This window comes from Leptonotus elevatus, chromosome 8 (assembly GCF_054856555.1).
Source record: "Leptonotus elevatus isolate MCC_2025b chromosome 8, RoL_Lele_1.0, whole genome shotgun sequence".
Taxonomy (NCBI): domain Eukaryota; kingdom Metazoa; phylum Chordata; class Actinopteri; order Syngnathiformes; family Syngnathidae; genus Leptonotus; species Leptonotus elevatus.
This window is the reverse complement of record NC_141246.1, coordinates 18,342,284-18,361,481: the sequence shown is the minus strand read 5'-3', so window position 1 is coordinate 18,361,481 and position 19,198 is coordinate 18,342,284. Positions and strand designations below refer to the sequence as shown.

The 19,198-nt window shown below is 39.1% G+C and overlaps 2 protein-coding genes across 2 annotated transcripts; one reads left to right on the top strand and one right to left on the bottom strand.

Annotated features, from left to right (window-relative positions):
- Nucleotides 1–1,005: 1,005 nt before the first annotated feature.
- tmc5 (transmembrane channel like 5) lies at nucleotides 1,006–11,953 on the bottom strand. Its single transcript, XM_086083184.1, has 21 exons — nucleotides 11,814–11,953; nucleotides 11,293–11,422; nucleotides 10,614–10,843; nucleotides 10,463–10,525; nucleotides 9,289–9,402; nucleotides 9,046–9,148; nucleotides 7,632–7,707; nucleotides 7,287–7,547; nucleotides 6,984–7,126; nucleotides 6,749–6,893; nucleotides 6,234–6,386; nucleotides 4,784–4,950; nucleotides 4,334–4,409; nucleotides 4,155–4,252; nucleotides 3,977–4,072; nucleotides 3,784–3,859; nucleotides 3,319–3,452; nucleotides 3,012–3,185; nucleotides 2,665–2,743; nucleotides 2,046–2,132; nucleotides 1,006–1,548 (listed from the first exon to the last, which is right to left on the bottom strand). Exons 2-21 carry the CDS (start codon nucleotides 11,361–11,363, stop codon nucleotides 1,081–1,083), a joined length of 2,814 nt encoding a protein of 937 aa, XP_085939310.1. The 5' UTR covers nucleotides 11,364–11,422; nucleotides 11,814–11,953; the 3' UTR covers nucleotides 1,006–1,080.
- A 780-nt stretch (nucleotides 11,954–12,733) lies between these two features.
- Nucleotides 12,734–19,195, top strand: tmc7 (transmembrane channel like 7). The gene is made up of 16 exons (XM_086082467.1): nucleotides 12,734–13,001; nucleotides 13,837–14,092; nucleotides 14,207–14,355; nucleotides 14,500–14,655; nucleotides 14,756–14,841; nucleotides 14,923–15,068; nucleotides 15,142–15,289; nucleotides 15,415–15,597; nucleotides 15,680–15,825; nucleotides 16,742–16,856; nucleotides 16,938–17,035; nucleotides 17,186–17,369; nucleotides 17,475–17,605; nucleotides 17,839–17,994; nucleotides 18,074–18,152; nucleotides 18,389–19,195. Exons 1-16 carry the CDS (start codon nucleotides 12,986–12,988, stop codon nucleotides 18,581–18,583), a joined length of 2,244 nt encoding a protein of 747 aa, XP_085938593.1. The 5' UTR covers nucleotides 12,734–12,985; the 3' UTR covers nucleotides 18,584–19,195.
- Nucleotides 19,196–19,198: the final 3 nt, after the last annotated feature.

Below are 19,198 nucleotides of genomic sequence, written 5' to 3'. Positions count from 1 at the left end.
TAAAAATGAATTTTTGACATCTATAGCCGTCAATGGCAGTGAATGAGTTAATCATCAGATCATTGCTTTAGCTTTTCTGACTGTGAAAAAGATGATAACTTGTCAACTGGAAGACATGCAAACTATACTGCTATAATAAGTATACATAGCTGACGAACATCTTTAGAATTACTGTCAATAGCGAAAGCAACTGAAATCCTTGAAGATCATGGAAATGAGCAAGTATCCTCGTTGTCTTAGAGAATGTTTGAAAGAAAAAAGAAAAATAACCTGATTGGAATAAGTGCCTAGCTGTTACATTATTGTATTCGATAAAATTGATAAAAAATGATATCATTTGCTTATATGAACATATTCCTTGGTATTATTTTCAAAGTTTGTTTGTCTTTGTAATGTAATGTAATATATCTTTTGTTACGTCATAATGAAAATTATGAATAAAAAATAACAAAGAAAATGAAATCATCTAAATAGAACATGACTGACCAAATTAGGCCAGTCGAAAGATCTCAAAAAGCTGAAACAAAATGCCATGTTCCCAAGAAATTCAGGAACAGATGAAAAATAAAGTTATCGACATCTATCAGTCTAGAAAGGCTGACAAAATCATCCCTAAAGCATTAAGACCAGAGCAAATCATAATGAGAGAGCTATAAATGATAAATTGAGAAAGCATGGAGCAGTGGTGAACCTTCCCAAAAGCACAGCGACGACTCATCCAGGAAGTCACAAAGGTATCCAGGACAATATTTAAAGAACTGCTGGCCTCCCCCACCTCAATTAAGGTCTGTGTTTATGACTCAATAATGAGGAAGAGACTGGGCAAAAATCACATCAATGGCATTTATTTGACGATGGGAAACATTTAAGTGTGACAAACGTGGGGAAAAAAATCAGGAATTGGACAAACACTAGTGAAGCTACACTCACATACAGAGCCCAACTTGATAGTTTGAATAAATTAAAGTATAGATTGCTTTGTTGAAAATATAATTATTTGGATGACACATCCTGATATAGCTTATCAGAATAACTACCTCATATTTGCTTTTCAGTATTGAACACTTTCAAACCTTTAGCTTAGTAGCCATCATCATACTCATTCTGGGCTTGTTGCCGGGCTAACATAGCTTGAATGAGAGCACTGGAACTAGCAGGAGGTCGATTTTGAGGGGGAGCAGGGTCCCAAAGAAGACCCTCATTTCTTTCTGCTATCTGCCTTGCTTGCATGACTTGTATCATAGCATTTGAAAACGAAGAGGGTAAACCATCAACCTCTAGCGCTGCATCATCTTCTTCTTGTTTTTGTCTTGCTTGCCTTGCTTCCTTGACGTCCATGGATCTGTGTCCGCCCATGTGCCTGGCGGGCATCCGTGGTGTCAAGGACGACTGGTAGATTGGTTCTCCCATTTCCTCCTCAGTTCTCTGACCACTCGGGAAGCGTCTCCCCTCTTGCTCATGTGGTTGGTGAATAAGTAAAGCGTGAACCGCGGAGCTCAAGTGGGAATGGCCACCTGTTGAACTGTCGTCGAGGCGTCGGTTGGGGTGCTTGAAATAGAAAAACAGACCATTTCTAAAACCAAGTGAGGTTAGCAAACGAAGTTTTACATTGTCTATATGTTTTGGGGTGTATCCCCCCCCTCGGAAAAGATCTGCCCCTCCATTGAGTAGCCGCTGAATCAAGAGCAAATCAAGAGCAATCTGTAATAAGAAAACCAGGCTTGAGAATCATTAGTTCATAAATCAGACCTCGACACTAAGCAGAAAGTGAAGGAAATTATTTTTATTTTATTTAAGCTGTAAATTAATTTGTGTTTCTGTATATCGAGAAAAGTTTATTATTAGTAGTCATTGTGGTGCCCATTACTCACATCCTCCCACTTTTTCGACAGCTACACCTCTTATATTGCCCCTCCCCCCTTTTTTTATAGCATTGTGGGCAATAATGTATTTTAAGTGTTTGCTGTGGGCCACCAAAAAATAGACAGCGGGCCACAAATGGTCCCCAAGCCGTAGATTGGACACCAATGATATAGACAATGTACCTTCTTTTGATTCTTCTTTTTGTGCTTCTGATGAGATTTCTGGAGGTTCTTTAGTTTCTCCAACAAGAAGGACTTGTCTTTCCCTTCCTGGTGGGGAAAACAAATGTAAAGAGGGTAAAGTTTCGACCAAAAAGGTGTTGTGATCTGTTTTGGGACTCTTTTTTTATTTTATTGTATTGAATACATGTGATTTTGTTTTCTTGTGGTTTGTGTCCTGTCCTGGTCGTGTGTTTTTTTTTTATCCACCTGTGCTTGTTAACCTGGTCCTTGGTGCCTACCAATCAGCTGCTTATGTTTTGTGTTGGTGTTCTTCATTGTCTCGTCAGTTTACTTGCATGATTTCTTCCTGCTTTCTTTCAATCCTTTTTGGTTCATTGTGTTTGTGTCTCGGTCCTTTTCCAAGTAAAGTCAAATCAAGTTGAGTCTTTTTCCTAGTGTTTGTTTTAGTACTTTGACCATTTTGGACTTTTGTTGAGTTAGTAATCTTCATAAATCTACTCTCCTTGTTTTCCTTTTTTTGGTTTTTAGAAAATAAATTAGTTTCTGGGAGCGCTCCTGCCCTTTACCGTGCCAAACGGTGACATAATGTGCACAAATAAATCACTCGAGTCACACTCACATTCGCAATTTGCTGTCTCAGTCGACCAATCAGGAGCTTGCGGCCCTGAGAGACTTGCCAGAACATATATATGATGATTCTGACAAGAAAAGCATAGCAGTCAATTAGAAGAGAAAAAAACAATCCTGGTTATAAGATTATTATTTGTGACCATTGTTTATCAAATCAAATCATCAACAATGGCTAGATTTGATCGAATAAAATCTTTACATTGAGGAACTTTGTCAAGATAAGTTACTATTGTTCGCTAGGTGAATACATTGTGATGTTGTCTTTTTTGATGAGGGCTTTTGAAACATACAATACAGTAAGAGTAACACACGCTTAAGAAATTCTTGTGCACTTACAAGATTATGAGAGTGCCGAGGAAGTAAACAATTTCACTTTTGATGACATTTTCATAGATCCAGATGGCCCCTTGGGAACCAGGGATGTCTTCCATGCTATCAATCCATATTCCAACCACACTGAAGGTGTTGTTTAGGCCCCGAAATGGGCCACACTGCTGGGAGGGCGGGAGTCTACACAGAATACAAAACGTTAAATGAAAGGACTTGATTTGAGATATCTGGACTGTTGCTGAGTCTATTTTCAACTTCCACTGGATCTCCACTTGTAAGTATTGTTAAAGGGTCTACTGTAAATGGTCCATACCGCCATGCAGTGTATCCAACCATTGACAGGGCTCCTACAAAGAAGGGGAAGAAGAGGAGGGCAACGAAGATGGTTTGCATCTGAGCTGCTCTGCCTGTCCGCCGTGGAGGCTGACAGTTGTGAGTCAGGCTGACCTAGGGACAAGTACATTGTATTACTACTATCATAATGTCATCAATCTAATTTCACGCTGTAATGGAAAACATGAGGGGGCTTCAATATCCAAAGGTTTGAATTGTGTTATTTCAAAGGTCATTCACAATGTGCATGAAAGATTTAACAATGCCGCAGTGAAGCAGGCTCCAATTACTGATCCTCCTCAGTTCATTTATTGTATGCCATTAGTTGACCTCACAACAAAATGGAAGCTATGCATAGGTAATAAGATGAGACAAAGGAGTTGACAGAAACATAAATAGGCTTGTGTCTGGAAAAACATTGCAAAAAAAATTGGCATATAGTTACCCTTTTTATGAAAAATAGGACGAAAAACTTGACTATCTGAATGGCAGGTAACAGTGGAGAGAAGTAAATTCCGATCCTGCAATGAGAAGAAAAACAAACAACTTATCATAGAAGCTTAATAGAGCTAATAGTAAGATCATTTGCTGCATCATTTATACATTGATTTGAAATTAATTATAATAAACTGTCTCACCAAACTAGGGTCTGTGCATAGATGAGCTCAAGGACATTTCTGGCAACGTCAAACTCCGGAACCCCAAGACGTGGTAGGAACTTTGTTCCAATCAAACTGCAGCAGATCACAAAAATAAATAAAAGTCCCCTCTGAGGTGAAATGTAAAAAAATAATTTTTTTAAACCACACAACTCACTTGCTGAAAAACTCTCCAAATAAGGATCCCAACATGAGAAAGAAAAAGTCAAAGATGACCAAGCGGTACAATGCTTGTCCGACCATGGACTCCCAACACTGTGGGAAAACCATCACAAAAGGTGAAGGAAGACTTTAAGCAATTGATTAATGTCTAAATTAAAGGGTTTTTAAACATACTGAAAACTTCTGAGCCACCACATTCATCCAGTAGTAGCATAAAACACCCAGAATAAGCATCTTGAGTAAAACATTCCTGCAAATAGGAAAAACAAATACTTAAACAGATGTAATACTGTACAATTACTGTACATAATATGTACAGTACATAAATCAGAAGAGGCAGAGCCATCTACAGCAAGGGTTTCAAACTCATTTCAATTCAGGGGCCACACACACAGGGGCCCGGTGGATTTCAATCTTAGGAGTTTGTATGTTGTCCTTGTGATTGCAGGGGTTTTGTTCTGGTACTCTTGGTTTCTTCCCACATTCTAAAAACATGCATGCAGGTTACTGTATATTGAAATTAAATTGTCCATAGGTGTGAATGTGAATGGTTGGTTGCATGAAATTTGCAAACATTATGCATACTATTCATCATGCTGAGAAACAGAAAGCCAGCTATTAGACCTGAGCAACAGAGTGTAGATCTGCCTGCGTTGACTGGAATATTGCTCAAACTTATTAAAAAGAGAATAGAAGAGTGGGACCACCAGGTTCATCAAGGAGACCACAAATGGGACAAGTAGAGTCTCTGCCTCTTGAAGCAGCGACCAGGTTGAAGCATCTGTTGTGTTCTGCAGAGACGGAGGGTACGTACATAAGTGGTTGTTAAGCTAACAATAGAGTGTGTGCAATTAAAAGAAATCCTTTGCATAATGAGCCACCCCTCTTTATCTTGAGCAGCATGGTGATAGGATTTTACTGCACTATATAGGAATACCACTGCCACATGAAAATGGCTGTGCATTAGGAAGACATTTTATATTTATTTATTCTGCAGTCTACAGATACAGCTTTATTTAAAAAAAAAAAAGTTTTATTTTAATTAATAATTTAATAAATTATAGATTAAAGTTTGAATAATTAATTAAAAATAAATATATATAGAAATATACATTTATTTATGCATTAAATATATACAGTGGTACCTCGGAGTTTGAACATAATTCGTTCCTGCGAAGTGTTCAAAGTCCGAATTGTTTAACCTCCGAAACATTTTTTCCCATAGGAAATAATGTAAATGCAATTAATCCGTTCCCAAGCTCCAAAAACTGAAAATTCCTATTTTAATTTCTATTTATGTTTTTTTACATTTACAGTACAGTACAGTATTTAAACAATAAAACATACCTTACCTTACCTGTTGTGGTGTGATGGCAGCAGTGGATGATAAATGCAATGTTAATGCTTGCTTTAGTTCAGTGCTGAGTTTGGGTATTCTACATTGGGCATATTGTTGGACTACTAAGCGGTCCTTGCGTGCGTTGTTTAACGTCAGGCACGTTGTTGAAGAGCTAAGGGGCGTCCTCGTGCCAGTATTTACAGAAGTAGTCACGGCGCGATAATCTCCTTCCTAATTCCACTGTGGTTCGTAGTACTGTATGTTTTTCTTTGCTGCCACTGGCACTGTTGTCTTTCTTTGGGCCCATAGTGAAGAAAATTGTCGTGGAAAAATCAAAATGCACTCGCCAGTATGGAGCACCTACGGGAGTATTCACGATCTGACTGGAAATGAGCAGTGCATCGTCTCAACTACCGCAACGTGAGCATTCGGCATTGCTCGGCTTCACTCGGCTACCCGTTCAAGGTATGTTTGGTTTAGCTTGCTTTGCTTGGGAGTTTGAACTCCGAAAATTAGTTCAAGCATTTTTTACTCCGATTTTTTGGTTGAAGTCCGAATTGTACGATTCCAAGACGTTCAAACTGGTTCCACTGTGTATATATATATATTACGTTTTTGTTGTTGTTTTTACCTATACCAAGAATATAAAATGGCACCGAAAATCTTACGTCACCTTCGATTAACCGCCCTCCACTGAGTGCATTTCTATTGTTAATCATGCAATCACTTGAGTACCTGCTCTTCGTACTGGCAGAGGAAATAGATACTGGCGGCACATCCAACAGCCAGACCGGTGGAGAGAAGCCACGAGCCCAGATGAATCCCAACGTGCTTGAGCTTTTCAGTGAAGGTTAGCAGATCTCTTTGGGCTTTCTCTGACATTGACTCCTGGAAGGATGCACGAGGTTATTATAGTCCCAAAAGATAGTAAGACATTGATTGATTGATTGATCGATTGACCAATCAGATTTCCAGATTCATTCATTTATTCATTCATTCATTCACTGCCAGCCCAGTTAAAATAGATTTTTGACGTCTATAGCCGTCAATGGCACTGAATGAGCTACCCTACTTCACAGTTGGTTCAGGAGCGACATCTTGTAGCGTTTAGTAAGATCAATATATCCTTATTGACTGCAGGGTAAAATACATACCCCCAGTAAATATACTGTATTCTTTGAATTGTTGTGTTAGTGTAAAAGTAACAGCATACAGTATGTTCTTATATTGAGAGGGGTTTGAGCATTCACCTTTAGCTGTACTCTGAGGTTGTTCTTGCGTTGTCTCACTGCTCTCTCACTGATGATGCTAAAATCCCAGCTGCACAATAGCTGCCATGCACTGTTTGAAACTTGATCCGCAAGCATGTAATTTGTCTTGAAGGAGTTTGCCATGCTGTAATGGACAAAATAAATGTTTATATAGGGGTGTATACCGTAAACTCACGAATGTTTACAATAAAGGAATCACATTAACTAGTCTAACCTTGCGATTAGTGCAATGCCGCACAACACCATATAAATGGCAGTTGTGAAAAAGTAGGCTAGCTGCATGTTGTATTCCGCCAGACCCACAAGGGTTTCGTTGCTGTAACCACCGTAGTACATGACAGTGAAGTTGAAGTAACCCTGATGGAGTAGAAACACATAGCAATGCACATTATTATTTCAATATGAATTATATTTTAATGAGCATATATGAAATAAGATGGTTAAAAATAAAATACAAAAAAGTAGCCCACATTATGTGTCAATCATGATGGTGCTCTGAATATAAGACTACACTTACAGCTCCAGTTAGAATCTCAAGTCCTCTGAAGCCAACATTTGGAGGTAAGATGGGGGAAATATCATAAACCAGCAGCGGGATGGTGATGAAGCCAAAGTTAATCAGGAAGGAGAATATGTTGAAAATGAGCAACCACTTGAGAAATAGAAAGTAGGTGAGGACGCTGGTGCCGAACTTGCCACCTATCTCCTTCATGATGCCTTGCCACAGTTCCAAGGTCTGCCTAGCAGACCGGATACTGTAACCGCACCTGCGAAGAAACTGCCAGAACACCGATTTTGACATGGCCGTGCTCCAGGATGACAAAGATTTGATGCAGTATTGCGATCTTATAACGAAACTCACCAGTGATGTTCTCTCTGAACAGTCTGCAAAACAAGTGAACTGACGAGACCGGGATTCAAATGCTAGCACTTCACTCCTGTAAAGGTCATTCAAAACATTATTTGATGTCATTGCTAATTTCCTTGCCTTTGATAAAAACATATTTCTGTACAGTTTGCACAATCGCCTGCAATTCTGTAAGCAGCAGGAGAAAATACTTTGGACTTCCTGCTACTTAGTTTCAGGATAGACCACAGGCAACATCTACAACTAAGCACTTCAATGAGCTTCACTGTCCAATGTAAGGAGGTCAAAAAGAGGTGCTGTATAAACATTTACGGCTTTACTAACATACTATTAATTTGTAGTTTGAAGATGAAGTGCAAAAAACAAAAAAACAACTGAATGTGAAAATGGCCCAATTCGATGTTTAGGAACCGCTGTACTAGACTGACTACATTGATAACCATTTGCAAACATACTATATAAACTGTATGTGTCAAGGTTTTCCACCCACTGAAATGATTAACATTCCTAGAGGAACATTGATACTGACTATACTGAAAACATAGGGCTCTGTTTTCATGGACAGTCCAAGACAAGCGTAAGGCATGCTCTAAATCTATGCAGGGGTGGGCTAGACTGGGTTTTGGTATTTTCACAGATGCAGGTAGCCTGGCACAGTTAAAAAAACAACACATTTTACGCTTTTATGTGCCACAGTATTCGTTCCGTTCCGTCTTCAATTCCGCTTATCTGGGGTTGGGTCGCGGGGGCAGCAGCTTTAGCAGGGAAGCCCAGACTTCCCTGTCCCCAGCCACTTCAGCCAGCTCCTCCGACGGGATCCCAAGGCGTTCCCAAGCCAGCCGTGAGACGTAGTCTCTCCAGCATGTCCTGGGTCGTCCCCGGGGCCTCCCGCCGGTAGGACATGCCCGGAACACCTCCCCAGGGAGGCGCCCAGGAGGCATCCGAACCAGATGCCCGAGCCACCTCAACTGGTTCCTCTCAACGTGGAGGAGTAGCGGCTCGACGCTGAGTCCCTCCCAGATGACCGAGCTTCTCACCCTATCTCTAAGGGAGAGCCCGGCCACCCTGCGGAGGAAACTCATTTCGGCCGCTTGTATCCGGGATCTTGTTCTTTCGGTCACGACCCACAGCTCGTGACCTTAGGTGAGGGCAGGAACGTAGATCGAGAGCTTTGCCTTTCGGCTCAGCTCCTTCACAGTATTCCCTTTAAAATTTCACACGTGAGGCTCAGTCCTTGACATGGCAAAAGAAGAAGCTGATTTGCTGGAGTCCTTGCACACCAATGAGTAGCCAAGGAAATTGGGGCTCACACAGTCTGCCCTGCTTGCACGGCAGTAGTGCCAGGAGGCCAGTAAAACACACGTGCAAAAAAAGCCAAGTACGTAGCGAGTATGAGCCTTGTAGTCACCTTATATGCTTTTTCTCTGCAAAGCTCATTGGAAGGTCCCGTATGGCTTTGATTCTGTCTCGTGTTGACAAGGCAACAAGTTCTTTGACCAGACTCTTCTCCTCTGTTACACAGGAAAGGACAGACAAGCACTGTTTTTGTTATCCCTATCTGGAAAAAAATACTATCAGGTGTATCACTGATAAGTCTACAGAGATCTGGACTAATTATTCAACATCTTCTATAAAGAACACTGAGTCTTACCATTTTCCATCTCATTCATGATGGCCTCCTCTGTGAATGCTAGATGATCAGGATCATGGCTTGGAAACATATTCATCCTTAATCCGACTCCCCTCCATCTCATAGTCATTGTGCCTGAAAGATTGAAAGAAGCAGAATAAGTTGTAGAAATAAATGTTGTCCCTAATATATGGAATTTAATGTTACAATAATGCTGCACGATAAGTATGAAACGTGGAGGAACCTCCAGTCTATTAAGTGTGGTGTGCAACACAACTGTTTACATCAGTAGTAAATGCAATAAAGAAATGATTAAGGGTGACTTCAATAGTTAATTTACGATTAATCACACATTTTATATCTGGTGTAAATGTCCAATAAAATGTACAGTAAACAATTTTTTCCCAAGTTTTCATACTCTTGTTAACATAAAAGCGAATAAAAATGTTAAACTAATATAAATATGGCTGCATCTTTTAAGTCATTGATACAAAAATGTCACAATAATTCATTAAATTGAGTAAAAATTTTAAAGATGTACTGTAGTGTAAAAAACAAGTATGATATTGATTTGTGTTGAGATCATTTTTCTGCCACAAGATGGCATAATTACTGTTGTAAGACAATGGTGACAGCTCAGTGCATTTTCTTTTCATATTAAGAGCTATTTAATCTTTAACATGAAGTAACTTGTGAAATTCTGCAATTTTTTTGTAGAATACAGCTTGACCCCAGTCTCCACAAATATACGCATTCTTATTAAATTTATTATTGCAAAATTTTGACGTGGACGTGTCTGCTGCGTTGCGACTGGAATTTCCCAAATAAAGGCTTTCCAAGTAAGGGGTGGTCATTAATCGCTCGTTAAAAAAATTAGTGGCGTTAAAGGAACTTTTAATTAAATTCAAAATAATTTTTTAACACCCCTAAAATAAATAAATAAGATAATTGAGAATAAACTTTTTTTTTAAAGGACGGCTGGAATAAATGCCACTACTCACTTTTCTATGAAATTCCACAGATTTTTCAATTTTTTTACTTTTGTAAAACATTTTGTCAAATTATAAAAATACTTTACAACAGTTATATTTGTGTGTGTGTGTGTGTGTGTGCGTGTGTTTAAAGAGATACTGTAGCTAGAGATATATACCACACTTATAAAACCACTTGGGGTGTACAAAATTTGAATCTTTACCTGATGATGCAGAAGGAAGTGGATCATACTGAGAGCCATGGTCGATTTGGTTTGGACTGTGATCTGCATAACAATGAGTGAGTTGGTATAACATTCCATTATACAATTCATATTCTGTGTTTTGTTTGGCACGACATCAAGCCCCACTCACTGATATGATGCTGGAATACAGAGCTTTCTGGGTGTCTTGACTGCAATCCCATCGGAATATTTTCTCTTCCCCTCCAGTCCTGCTCCTGCCAGCCCCCCCAGGGTACTCTCACTCTATCACCATTTCCATTGGTTTGACCAATCTCGTAGTCATACGTTTCCTCCCTGTCCTTCCACCAGTCCTGTTCTTCCTGGACATACGGGTTAGTGTGCTGTGGTTTTCTGGAAGACCTGAATACAACACAAAATAAACAATGGGAAACATGAAATGGTTATATTCAACAGGTTGTGCTATACAATTCAGAGTTCATATATGACAATTACATTTAAAGTTCATAATGTGACTATTATCTGGAATCATATCACTTAGATACAACTGTAATCAGGTTAAAAGTTTCAGTAACGGCGTATAATAATCAATTTTCAGTGGCTTACTGTATTACAGTTAGGCAAATATCCGGAATCCCGAGAGTTAAAGGTTTCCAAGAAAAGTATTTTACTGAACCAATGTAAATTCCAACCTCCTCTTAAAGATTTTTTTTTAGCACACCCTTTTACTGTATATCCTCATGTCATGTGTAAATATTCCATCATTATGTCACAAATAAATGGCGGCCCAAAGCAAAAGAGTGAATGTTGAGATAAATGATGGAGTGATTTCAATTTAGATTACCACCCACCTATCAATTTCCAGGGTCTCGCTGTCATGGTAGGCAGGATTGAGAAGTCCTCCGCTGCTGTAACTTGACATGAGGGTCTTCAAATTTCAAAATTGTTGATACTTTTTCCCTCTATGACATAGGTCCAGTCCTGTTCAAGTAAACCAAACAAGACAGACAGTATGTGATTATAATATTGTATCTTAGGTTGTTGCTGACGAGGCTAAATTGTACGTTTGAAGCGACAATCACATTTCAAGAGAGAAGCATGTCATTTAATCTGCCTGCACCATCCCCATTGGTTTATCATTAATTTATAAAAATGGGTTCAAGTGATTCCCAGCAAGGGCACCCCAGTTTACCAAGGGAGAACATTAGGGGTGTAGTCATCAAGTATAACTTAAATCAGCTGGGTAAGGTCCCGAAATTAAAACTTCAAAACGCTACACAGAAAACAGTAGCCTGTGAATAGAGAGTGAATGTAGTGTTGAATTACGTATTTAATGTGTCAAAGAGATACATACATTGCATGATTGGCTTACCTGGTGATTGTGAGGAAATGGAAACAAATCCACCAGAAGTGAAGCCTGATTTAAAAAAACAAAAAACAAACCTAGGAGTCCATGCTAATCAAACTAAAAGACAAAACACTGTGTGTCCAATAACAACCATCACAAAATGTAAGTAACCAGGAAGTATGTGCTGAAGTCACAAAGGTAAAAGTCCACTGCTTATCAATAGACCAGGTGGGTCTCAGCCTCTCAGGTGTACAATGTCTATTGTGAACACAATGAATTCCAATGGCATGATTTATTTAACGTTATTAGGACATTCGGGCAGGCGTCCAAGTGGATATATAGACCTGTAACTGTGCTGCTCTTCATACTCACCCACACAAAAATAAGGAAAATATATAGACTACAGTAGCAACAGTGACTACTTGTGTTATATCTGGGTTGAACATTATGTCAATAATGTAAAATGACAAAAGTTACTGTAGTTGATCAGGATCAAATTTGAATCAACAATGCTTGGATTATTTAGGTGAACGACACTGTCGACCACGTATGTGAGATGTGGTTTGATTGATAACAGAAACATTAAAAAAATAAAATAAAAATCATCCATTAACTCACACGTTTTGCAAAATCATATTACATTATTTCTCTTCGGCTTTCACTTGTGAAAATCATCCCAAAATTAAATATTAACAGAAATGCAGCTGTACGAAATTAAGTAATACAATGATTAAATTATATCTGAAAATAAAAATGATATCAGCGCATATTAGCGCTTTTTAAGTGTGCGTGTGCGTAATGTTCGCTGGAACTTGCCCGGCTTTGTCCTGTGAACGTAGCCTTTTTGTGCAAATATAGCACTGAATTCTGGGAAATGTAGTGCACAAAAACATCTAAACTGCGACTTGCTGCTTGTGTGTGTATTTATTGATTTATTTTAAAATACATATTATATATTCTTAATCTGATGGATGAATTCATATAAAAATATGCTAATTAAAATGAAAAGGAAATACACTAAATAAACACACTTTGGGAGTGTTCGGGAGTTCAGGAAGTTGTCGCTGCCACTGCAAGTTTTAAATTTGACAACAGTAGCGTCAACAACTAACACCAGCTGAGGCTAACAGCCTTATTGTTGTCCAACATAATACTGTTCAATATATATCCGTTTCACTACACCAGAAAAGGAGGCGATGGATTCGGATTCAGGTGAAACTACTTACTTTTTTGTGTGTGCTTTTACCTGTCGCAATCGTCACTCCAGTTTAGTTTAGTTAACTCTTCAGCTAACCAGCTAATGCTATGTAGACTTTAAGTGAGCTGATGGGTTTTTTGTCTCGAAAAAGACGGACACGTTTTCATGTTTTACGACTACATAGATGCAGACTATCCCCCCCCTCAAAAAAGAAAAAAAGACGCAGTTAGCATTTTGTTCGTCTACTCCTTGTCCGTTTACAGTGAAGTGACTAATCAGATAGATTCGTATCGGTAACAACATTAGGCTTAATACAAGAGTAGTCGTAGACATTAGGATTTATTGATTTATTTACAAAGCTGATTATATTGCTTCTGTATTGTTTGACAAGTCGTTGTAGTGCTCCAGCACAGTTCAGCGAGTCAAACAGTGTATTAGACTAGAGTACAGTCGGAACTATAGACACTCTCATTTTTTGTAGATCATAACCATACATGAATTATATATAAGTTGCACATTAGCGTTCGTTATCAGTGTTTTGCAATTAATAACTTGAATCAACAGGTCTTTTTTATGTGATTACATAAAACACCACACACACACACACACAAACACACGCACACACACACACACACACACACACATAGAAGAGCTATCTAAACAACCACAAGAATAATACATTGAAAACCATTATCACATTATAATAATGATTTATTATTATAACTGTGTTTAAACAGTACAGATAATTTATATATTTTGTTTAATGCTTTATGTTTGGGTTTTGTGCTCTATGTAGTCAGCTATTATGTATCATCATTCACCATCACCATTTTTTTCTACCTTTTGCAGTGTTCTACACTGATCGAAGTGGAAAAGTCACCAGCAACCCGCTGCTCGACCAGCTCCCCAGCTACCAGTCCCTGCTGTACCGCAGGAAGGCATCCAATACTGGCACCAAAAGAAGGAGCAGCTCTCGAGCCCGTATTGGCTCCTCCGGCAGTGGGAAATGGACTGTAAGTAGACATGATGAGAAACAGAAGAGCCAAGTGGAGCAGAGACCAACTAGAGCACTTCCCCAGACCATGGCTGAGAAACGCAGAGACAAGTAAAAAAATGTTCATTCTAAACCCTCTAGTTATACAAATAACTCAACACTGGTATCACATATTGATGATGATGGCATAGTGATCCTAACATGTTCGACCATGCTTGGTGTTAGAGTGTTACGGCTACAAGAGGATGCAAAGCTCAGCAGCTGGAGGCAATGGAGGCAAAGCACCCACAGGTATCTCCGCAGACTGCAAGATGATGTACATGAGTGGCTGACTGCCCTGCAACTCTGGAGGGGCGACATCCATCTGATAGAGGGTGAGAGAGGTGTTACAATGCGTCTCATAACCAGATATCTGGAAAGAAAATGACAGCAATGTTGGTAATTTTGTAGTGCATTTACAAAGTAGTGAAATGAATTGTATATATTGTTGATTGTTTTTATTTCTCTTGTTTGTCCAGGAATGTTTGGCACAGGGATTCTGTCCTACTTTTCTTTCCTGCGCTATCTTGTCATGCTCAACCTGATCATCTTCACACTCATGTTCAGCTTCGTCCTGTTGCCCATCATCATTGCTCCGCACGCTTTAGGGAACATCACCTACAACCAGGATGACGGTCAGAGAACACTTGCTTGTGTTAACACAGAGAAACCTTTAGAATTAGTTTGCACTTTTGTTGTAGCATGTGTAAGATGTACGATTTTGTCTGACAACAGGGAGTGTTTGCAGTGATTATCCAAGCAGCGCTCGCCGAGGTCTTGTCATTTTTCATGAGCACATCGCAGATCTCTTGTCTGGCGGAGTAAGTATTTTTTTTCATCTTTAGCAATCAATAATAATGTTATTGCGGGGTCTTCACTCAAATTGTGTGCTTTTTCTTTAGGGCTTTCTTGAGCGGACCTATCTATTTTATGGCTACTATAGAGCGGATAAAATCCACTTCCCCAGGGTCACCTATAATTTGCCTCTAGCCTACCTGCTGGTCACTGTAGCATACCTCTTCCTCAGTCTTATCTGGATCGTTAAAAGGTGCTGGAGAGTTATTTAGTGTTATTTTGAAATGCTTAAAGTGTTGCTGACAAGAGACGCCTCATTTTCCCAGGTCTGCCACTGGTTTCAAACGTAATCTGGTTCAGGATGAAGACCGCTTCCAGAGTTTTTGTAACAAGATATTTGCTGGTTGGGACTTCTGCATCACCAATGGGAATGCAGCCAATCTCAAAAGAAGCAGCCTGCTTTATGAGCTTAGGGTAATTTGGTCCTTTTTTCACCTTTTTTGGGGATTTAGCATGTGTAATTTTCATAAATGTATTCTTTTGTTAAGACAGAAATTCTGCATTTTATTCTGAATCAGTTCTCCCATTTTACCTTTTAGACAGATTTGGAGGAAGAAAGGATCAAACAGAAAATAGCAGATCGGACCCGTAAAGAGAAATGTCGCATTTATCTCATACGCTTCATTCTCAACCTGTTTGTCATTGCTGTATTAGCTGGTTGCTTCTACAGCATTTACATTGCCACCATTTTCTCCCAGGAAGCACAGAGGAATGAGGTCAAGGTAAGCGCAGGCTTCTTCACACTTAACATAAAAACTGTTTACAAATGGAAAGCCATCCTGAGTCAGTTTTTCTGATTTGCAGGAAAATTTTATTGTGGATCTCATCCACGAGTATCTGCCGTCAATTGTGATCACTTTGGCCAACTTCATCACTCCCCTCCTCTTCTCAGTCATCATCAACTATGAGGACTATTCACCTGCTTTCGAGATCCGTTTTACTCTCATTAGGTGCATGCAACATCATGTCATTACAATAAAATAACCATGACAATTAGGACTTATCACCTAAGCATTCTTGAGTGCCTTGAAAGGCGCTATATAAATCTAATCTATTATTAGGGCCCGAGCGGCGACCATTTTTCTTTCGCCTCGTGCAGTTGCTGTGACGATGTGCCATTTACAAAGAAAAATTATGCTGTTTTTGAGGGTCCAAACCTAGGTGAAAACTCATGAAACCTTGCACGCACATCAGGCCTGGCAAAAAATAAATATGTTTTACAGGAATATTGTGCAATTTCTTTTAAAAAATGGCCCATTATTGCCCCCTATACATTTTTAACAAAGCAGAACGTTTTACCTAGATCTATAAAAATTGGGAGGCAAATATAACAGCCCAAGACCTACAAAAAGTATTCCGTAGCCATATGCTAAACCTAACAGGAAATACACCATTTTGAATTCATTTTGGAATTGTGCCCCATTTTTTGGCCTTTTGCAACTCCTTCCACATAATTTAGCAGATCGTCTTCAAACTTTACATCTAAAGAGACTTAGATGTAAAGTTGTTTGAAAGCTTTTCACTACGTCGCAGGTCGTTACCATGGCGAGCGATACACTATTTACAAAAAAAGAAGAAGCTATTTCTGATGATCTAAATCTAGATATTTCACACACCTAAGGCTTGGCAAAAACATATTTTAGAGGGTTCTTGTCCTATGTGCAAGTATCCAAATGTGGCCAGTGTTGCAAGGGCCCTTTAAAGCTGCTCACAGCTTTACTTACTCTTACTGTTTTCACTTTAAGAGTTGACCAAGGTATTTGTTGTGGCAGAGGCTTGTCAAAGTGGGAAATAGTGACATACTTGGATGCCTGTGTAAACAAAGTGGTTTCATTTCTTGATTGTCTTTGTTTTTAAATCACCCAGGTGTGTATTCATGCGACTGACCAGCATCGGAGTTTTGCTCTTCTCTCTCTGGTCTCAGATCACCAAATGTAAAGAAGGCCCATGCGTCTGCGGCTATAATCATTTGGTCTACTCAGTAAGTCACTTCATTCTGAAGCCATGTTGTATCGAAAATACTGTCCCTGGGGCCAACATGTAATCTGGTGTCTTCCTACAGTGTTGGGAGACGCGTGTTGGCCAGGAAATGTACAAGCTCACCATCTTTGACTTCATGATCATTGTGGCAGTCACCATCTTTGTGGAGTTTCCCCGAAAGTAGGTCCAAAGCAGAATTAATGACATTTCCGTATCGGACGAGCTCAATTTGTGTTCTAATGTATTAGGTTGTGATATTTATGTTTGACATTTCAATACAATGTACTCTGTCTTTTCAGTCTCATAATCTCCTGTTTTTCCTTTGCTCAGGATGATAGTTAAGTATTGCGACTGTGGCCTTGCTAAGTGGTGGGGTCAGCAGGAGTTTGCAATCCCTCAGAATGTTCTTGAGATTGTTTACGGCCAGACCATCTGCTGGATCGGTGCATTCTACTCCCCAATGCTGCCTGCCATCTGCACCATCAAATACTTTTTTATCTTTTACATCAAAAAGGTAAATTATTCTTGCAGTTTTTTTTTTTTTTTTTACAAACCAGACTAGAACTTCTTTATCGGCCTGTTTTTATTTTGTCGTGTTAATTATGTCATTGTTTACCAGGTGTCACTGATAAAAAACTGTCGTCCAGTCACACGTCCATTCAGAGCTTCAAGTTCCAACTTTTTCTTCCTGGGTGTGCTCCTGATCGGCTTGACTTTGGCCTGCGTGCCTGTTATTGTTAGTGTAGCACAGTAAGTAATGTTTGCACGTTTTGTCTCATATGCAGCTGTATTTGGTGGCTTGATTGTCACACAAATGTCACTTGCTTGGTAATTTATTTATTTTTAAAATAATGTAAACATTTAATTTATAAAAACACAGTAACTAATTTGAGTGAAGTATATAAAAAAAAACACCTTTGTGACTCTTTGTGAGATTTTATGAACATACTCATCCATCATTCTAACCATGTTTGTACATACAGAATAAACTGTTCCCAGGCGTGCGGCCCATTTGCGAATTACACCACCTCCTGGGATGTGCTACCAACTGCCATATACGAGCTACCCAGTGGGGTCCAAACTCTCCTCTTCACTATCTCTTCTGAGGCGTTTGCTGTATCCTTCTTTGTTGTTACATGGTATGTAGGATTTTTAAATAATTGACAAAAATGTGTCAAAATGTATACAACCGTGATGACTTTATCTCCTCTGCTGTAGTTTGGCCATGTTTTACGTCATCGCACTAGCTGGAGCACATAAGAGGGTGATCAAACAACTTAGGGAACAGCTAGCCATGGTGGGTATATTGAATCTTTGGTGCAATTAAACAGTCCTTGATCAGTTTTACGGCACAGTCATTATACTTAAACTGTTATAGTAATGCTTGGTGTTACAATCAAGAACTTATTCAGTTCTTGATGCAGCTTTTTTGTGGGCTCTCATGTCAATTTTGTGTGGTGTGAATATGTTTTAATCCAAATTCCTGTTAAAAGTTTAACTGGAATACACTTTGTGTGTAACTGTGCTGTTCAGGAGGGTCGAGACAAGCATTTTTTGATCCAGAAACTGTGCCAGGCCCAGAAACTCTCCGCTATCACATCGCCTGGGTCCAGAGGTCAGCGGCAGTCCAGCAGAAGCAGCCCCAGTTACCACACTAGCTTCTCCAACAATTTCCCAGAAGGGCTGTTCTTGGCACATTCACCTCCAGACTCTTACACGCATGTGTGAAGAAAGATTTAGGAGTTGGGGAGGAAAAACAACACTACACTGGACAAGCAGGCTGCAGTTGGATGGGACCAAACTGTTTTTGTTTGTGTTTTTATTTGTTTTTATGATGTAACTTTTCTTAACTCTTTTTTTTCATTTGACTGTTATCTCTTCCTTCTAAGAAGGACTTTACTACAAACACTATTTCTATTTTAGCCTACTATTTGTACTGTATTGTGCACTTTATATGTTTTAAGCTAAATATTGTTTTATGTAACATGTATTTGGATGACATTATTTTTACACTTATGCATTTACAAGTCAAGTCAAGTTTATTCATATAGGTCTTATTCATATAAGAGTCTCAAAGGGCTTTACATGTCCACAGTTGACAAATATCAACGACATCCCCTGACAAACCACAAGAGGGTAAGGAAAAACTAAAAAAAAAAAACATCGAGGAAAATGAGAAACCAAAATCTGGTACATTTACAACTCAATGCAAAGCTGTCCGTACTGTTGAATATAGTTATTACCTCTTTCTTTTTTTAAGTATCATTTTAAAATGTTAAGGTTTATTTTAACATTCCGGGTTGTTGTGACTGTAAAAGGAAAATAAACATTTAAAAAGCACTT

Coding starts and splice junctions, on each gene's coding strand:
- tmc5 (XM_086083184.1), bottom strand. CDS start 11,363: ATGTCAAGTTACAGCAGCGGAGGACTTCTCAATCCTGCCTACCATGAC. Junction 4,951..6,233: donor TCTGCCAGTACGAAGAGCAG/GTACTCAAGTGA, acceptor CCGTCTCTGCAG/AACACAACAGATGCTTCAAC. Junction 4,410..4,783: donor ATCTACACTCTGTTGCTCAG/GTCTAATAGCTG, acceptor TCCTATTTGCAG/GAATGTTTTACTCAAGATGC.
- tmc7 (XM_086082467.1), top strand. Junction 14,656..14,755: donor CACCTACAACCAGGATGACG/GTCAGAGAACAC, acceptor GTCTGACAACAG/GGAGTGTTTGCAGTGATTAT. Junction 17,995..18,073: donor TCCTTCTTTGTTGTTACATG/GTATGTAGGATT, acceptor CCTCTGCTGTAG/TTTGGCCATGTTTTACGTCA.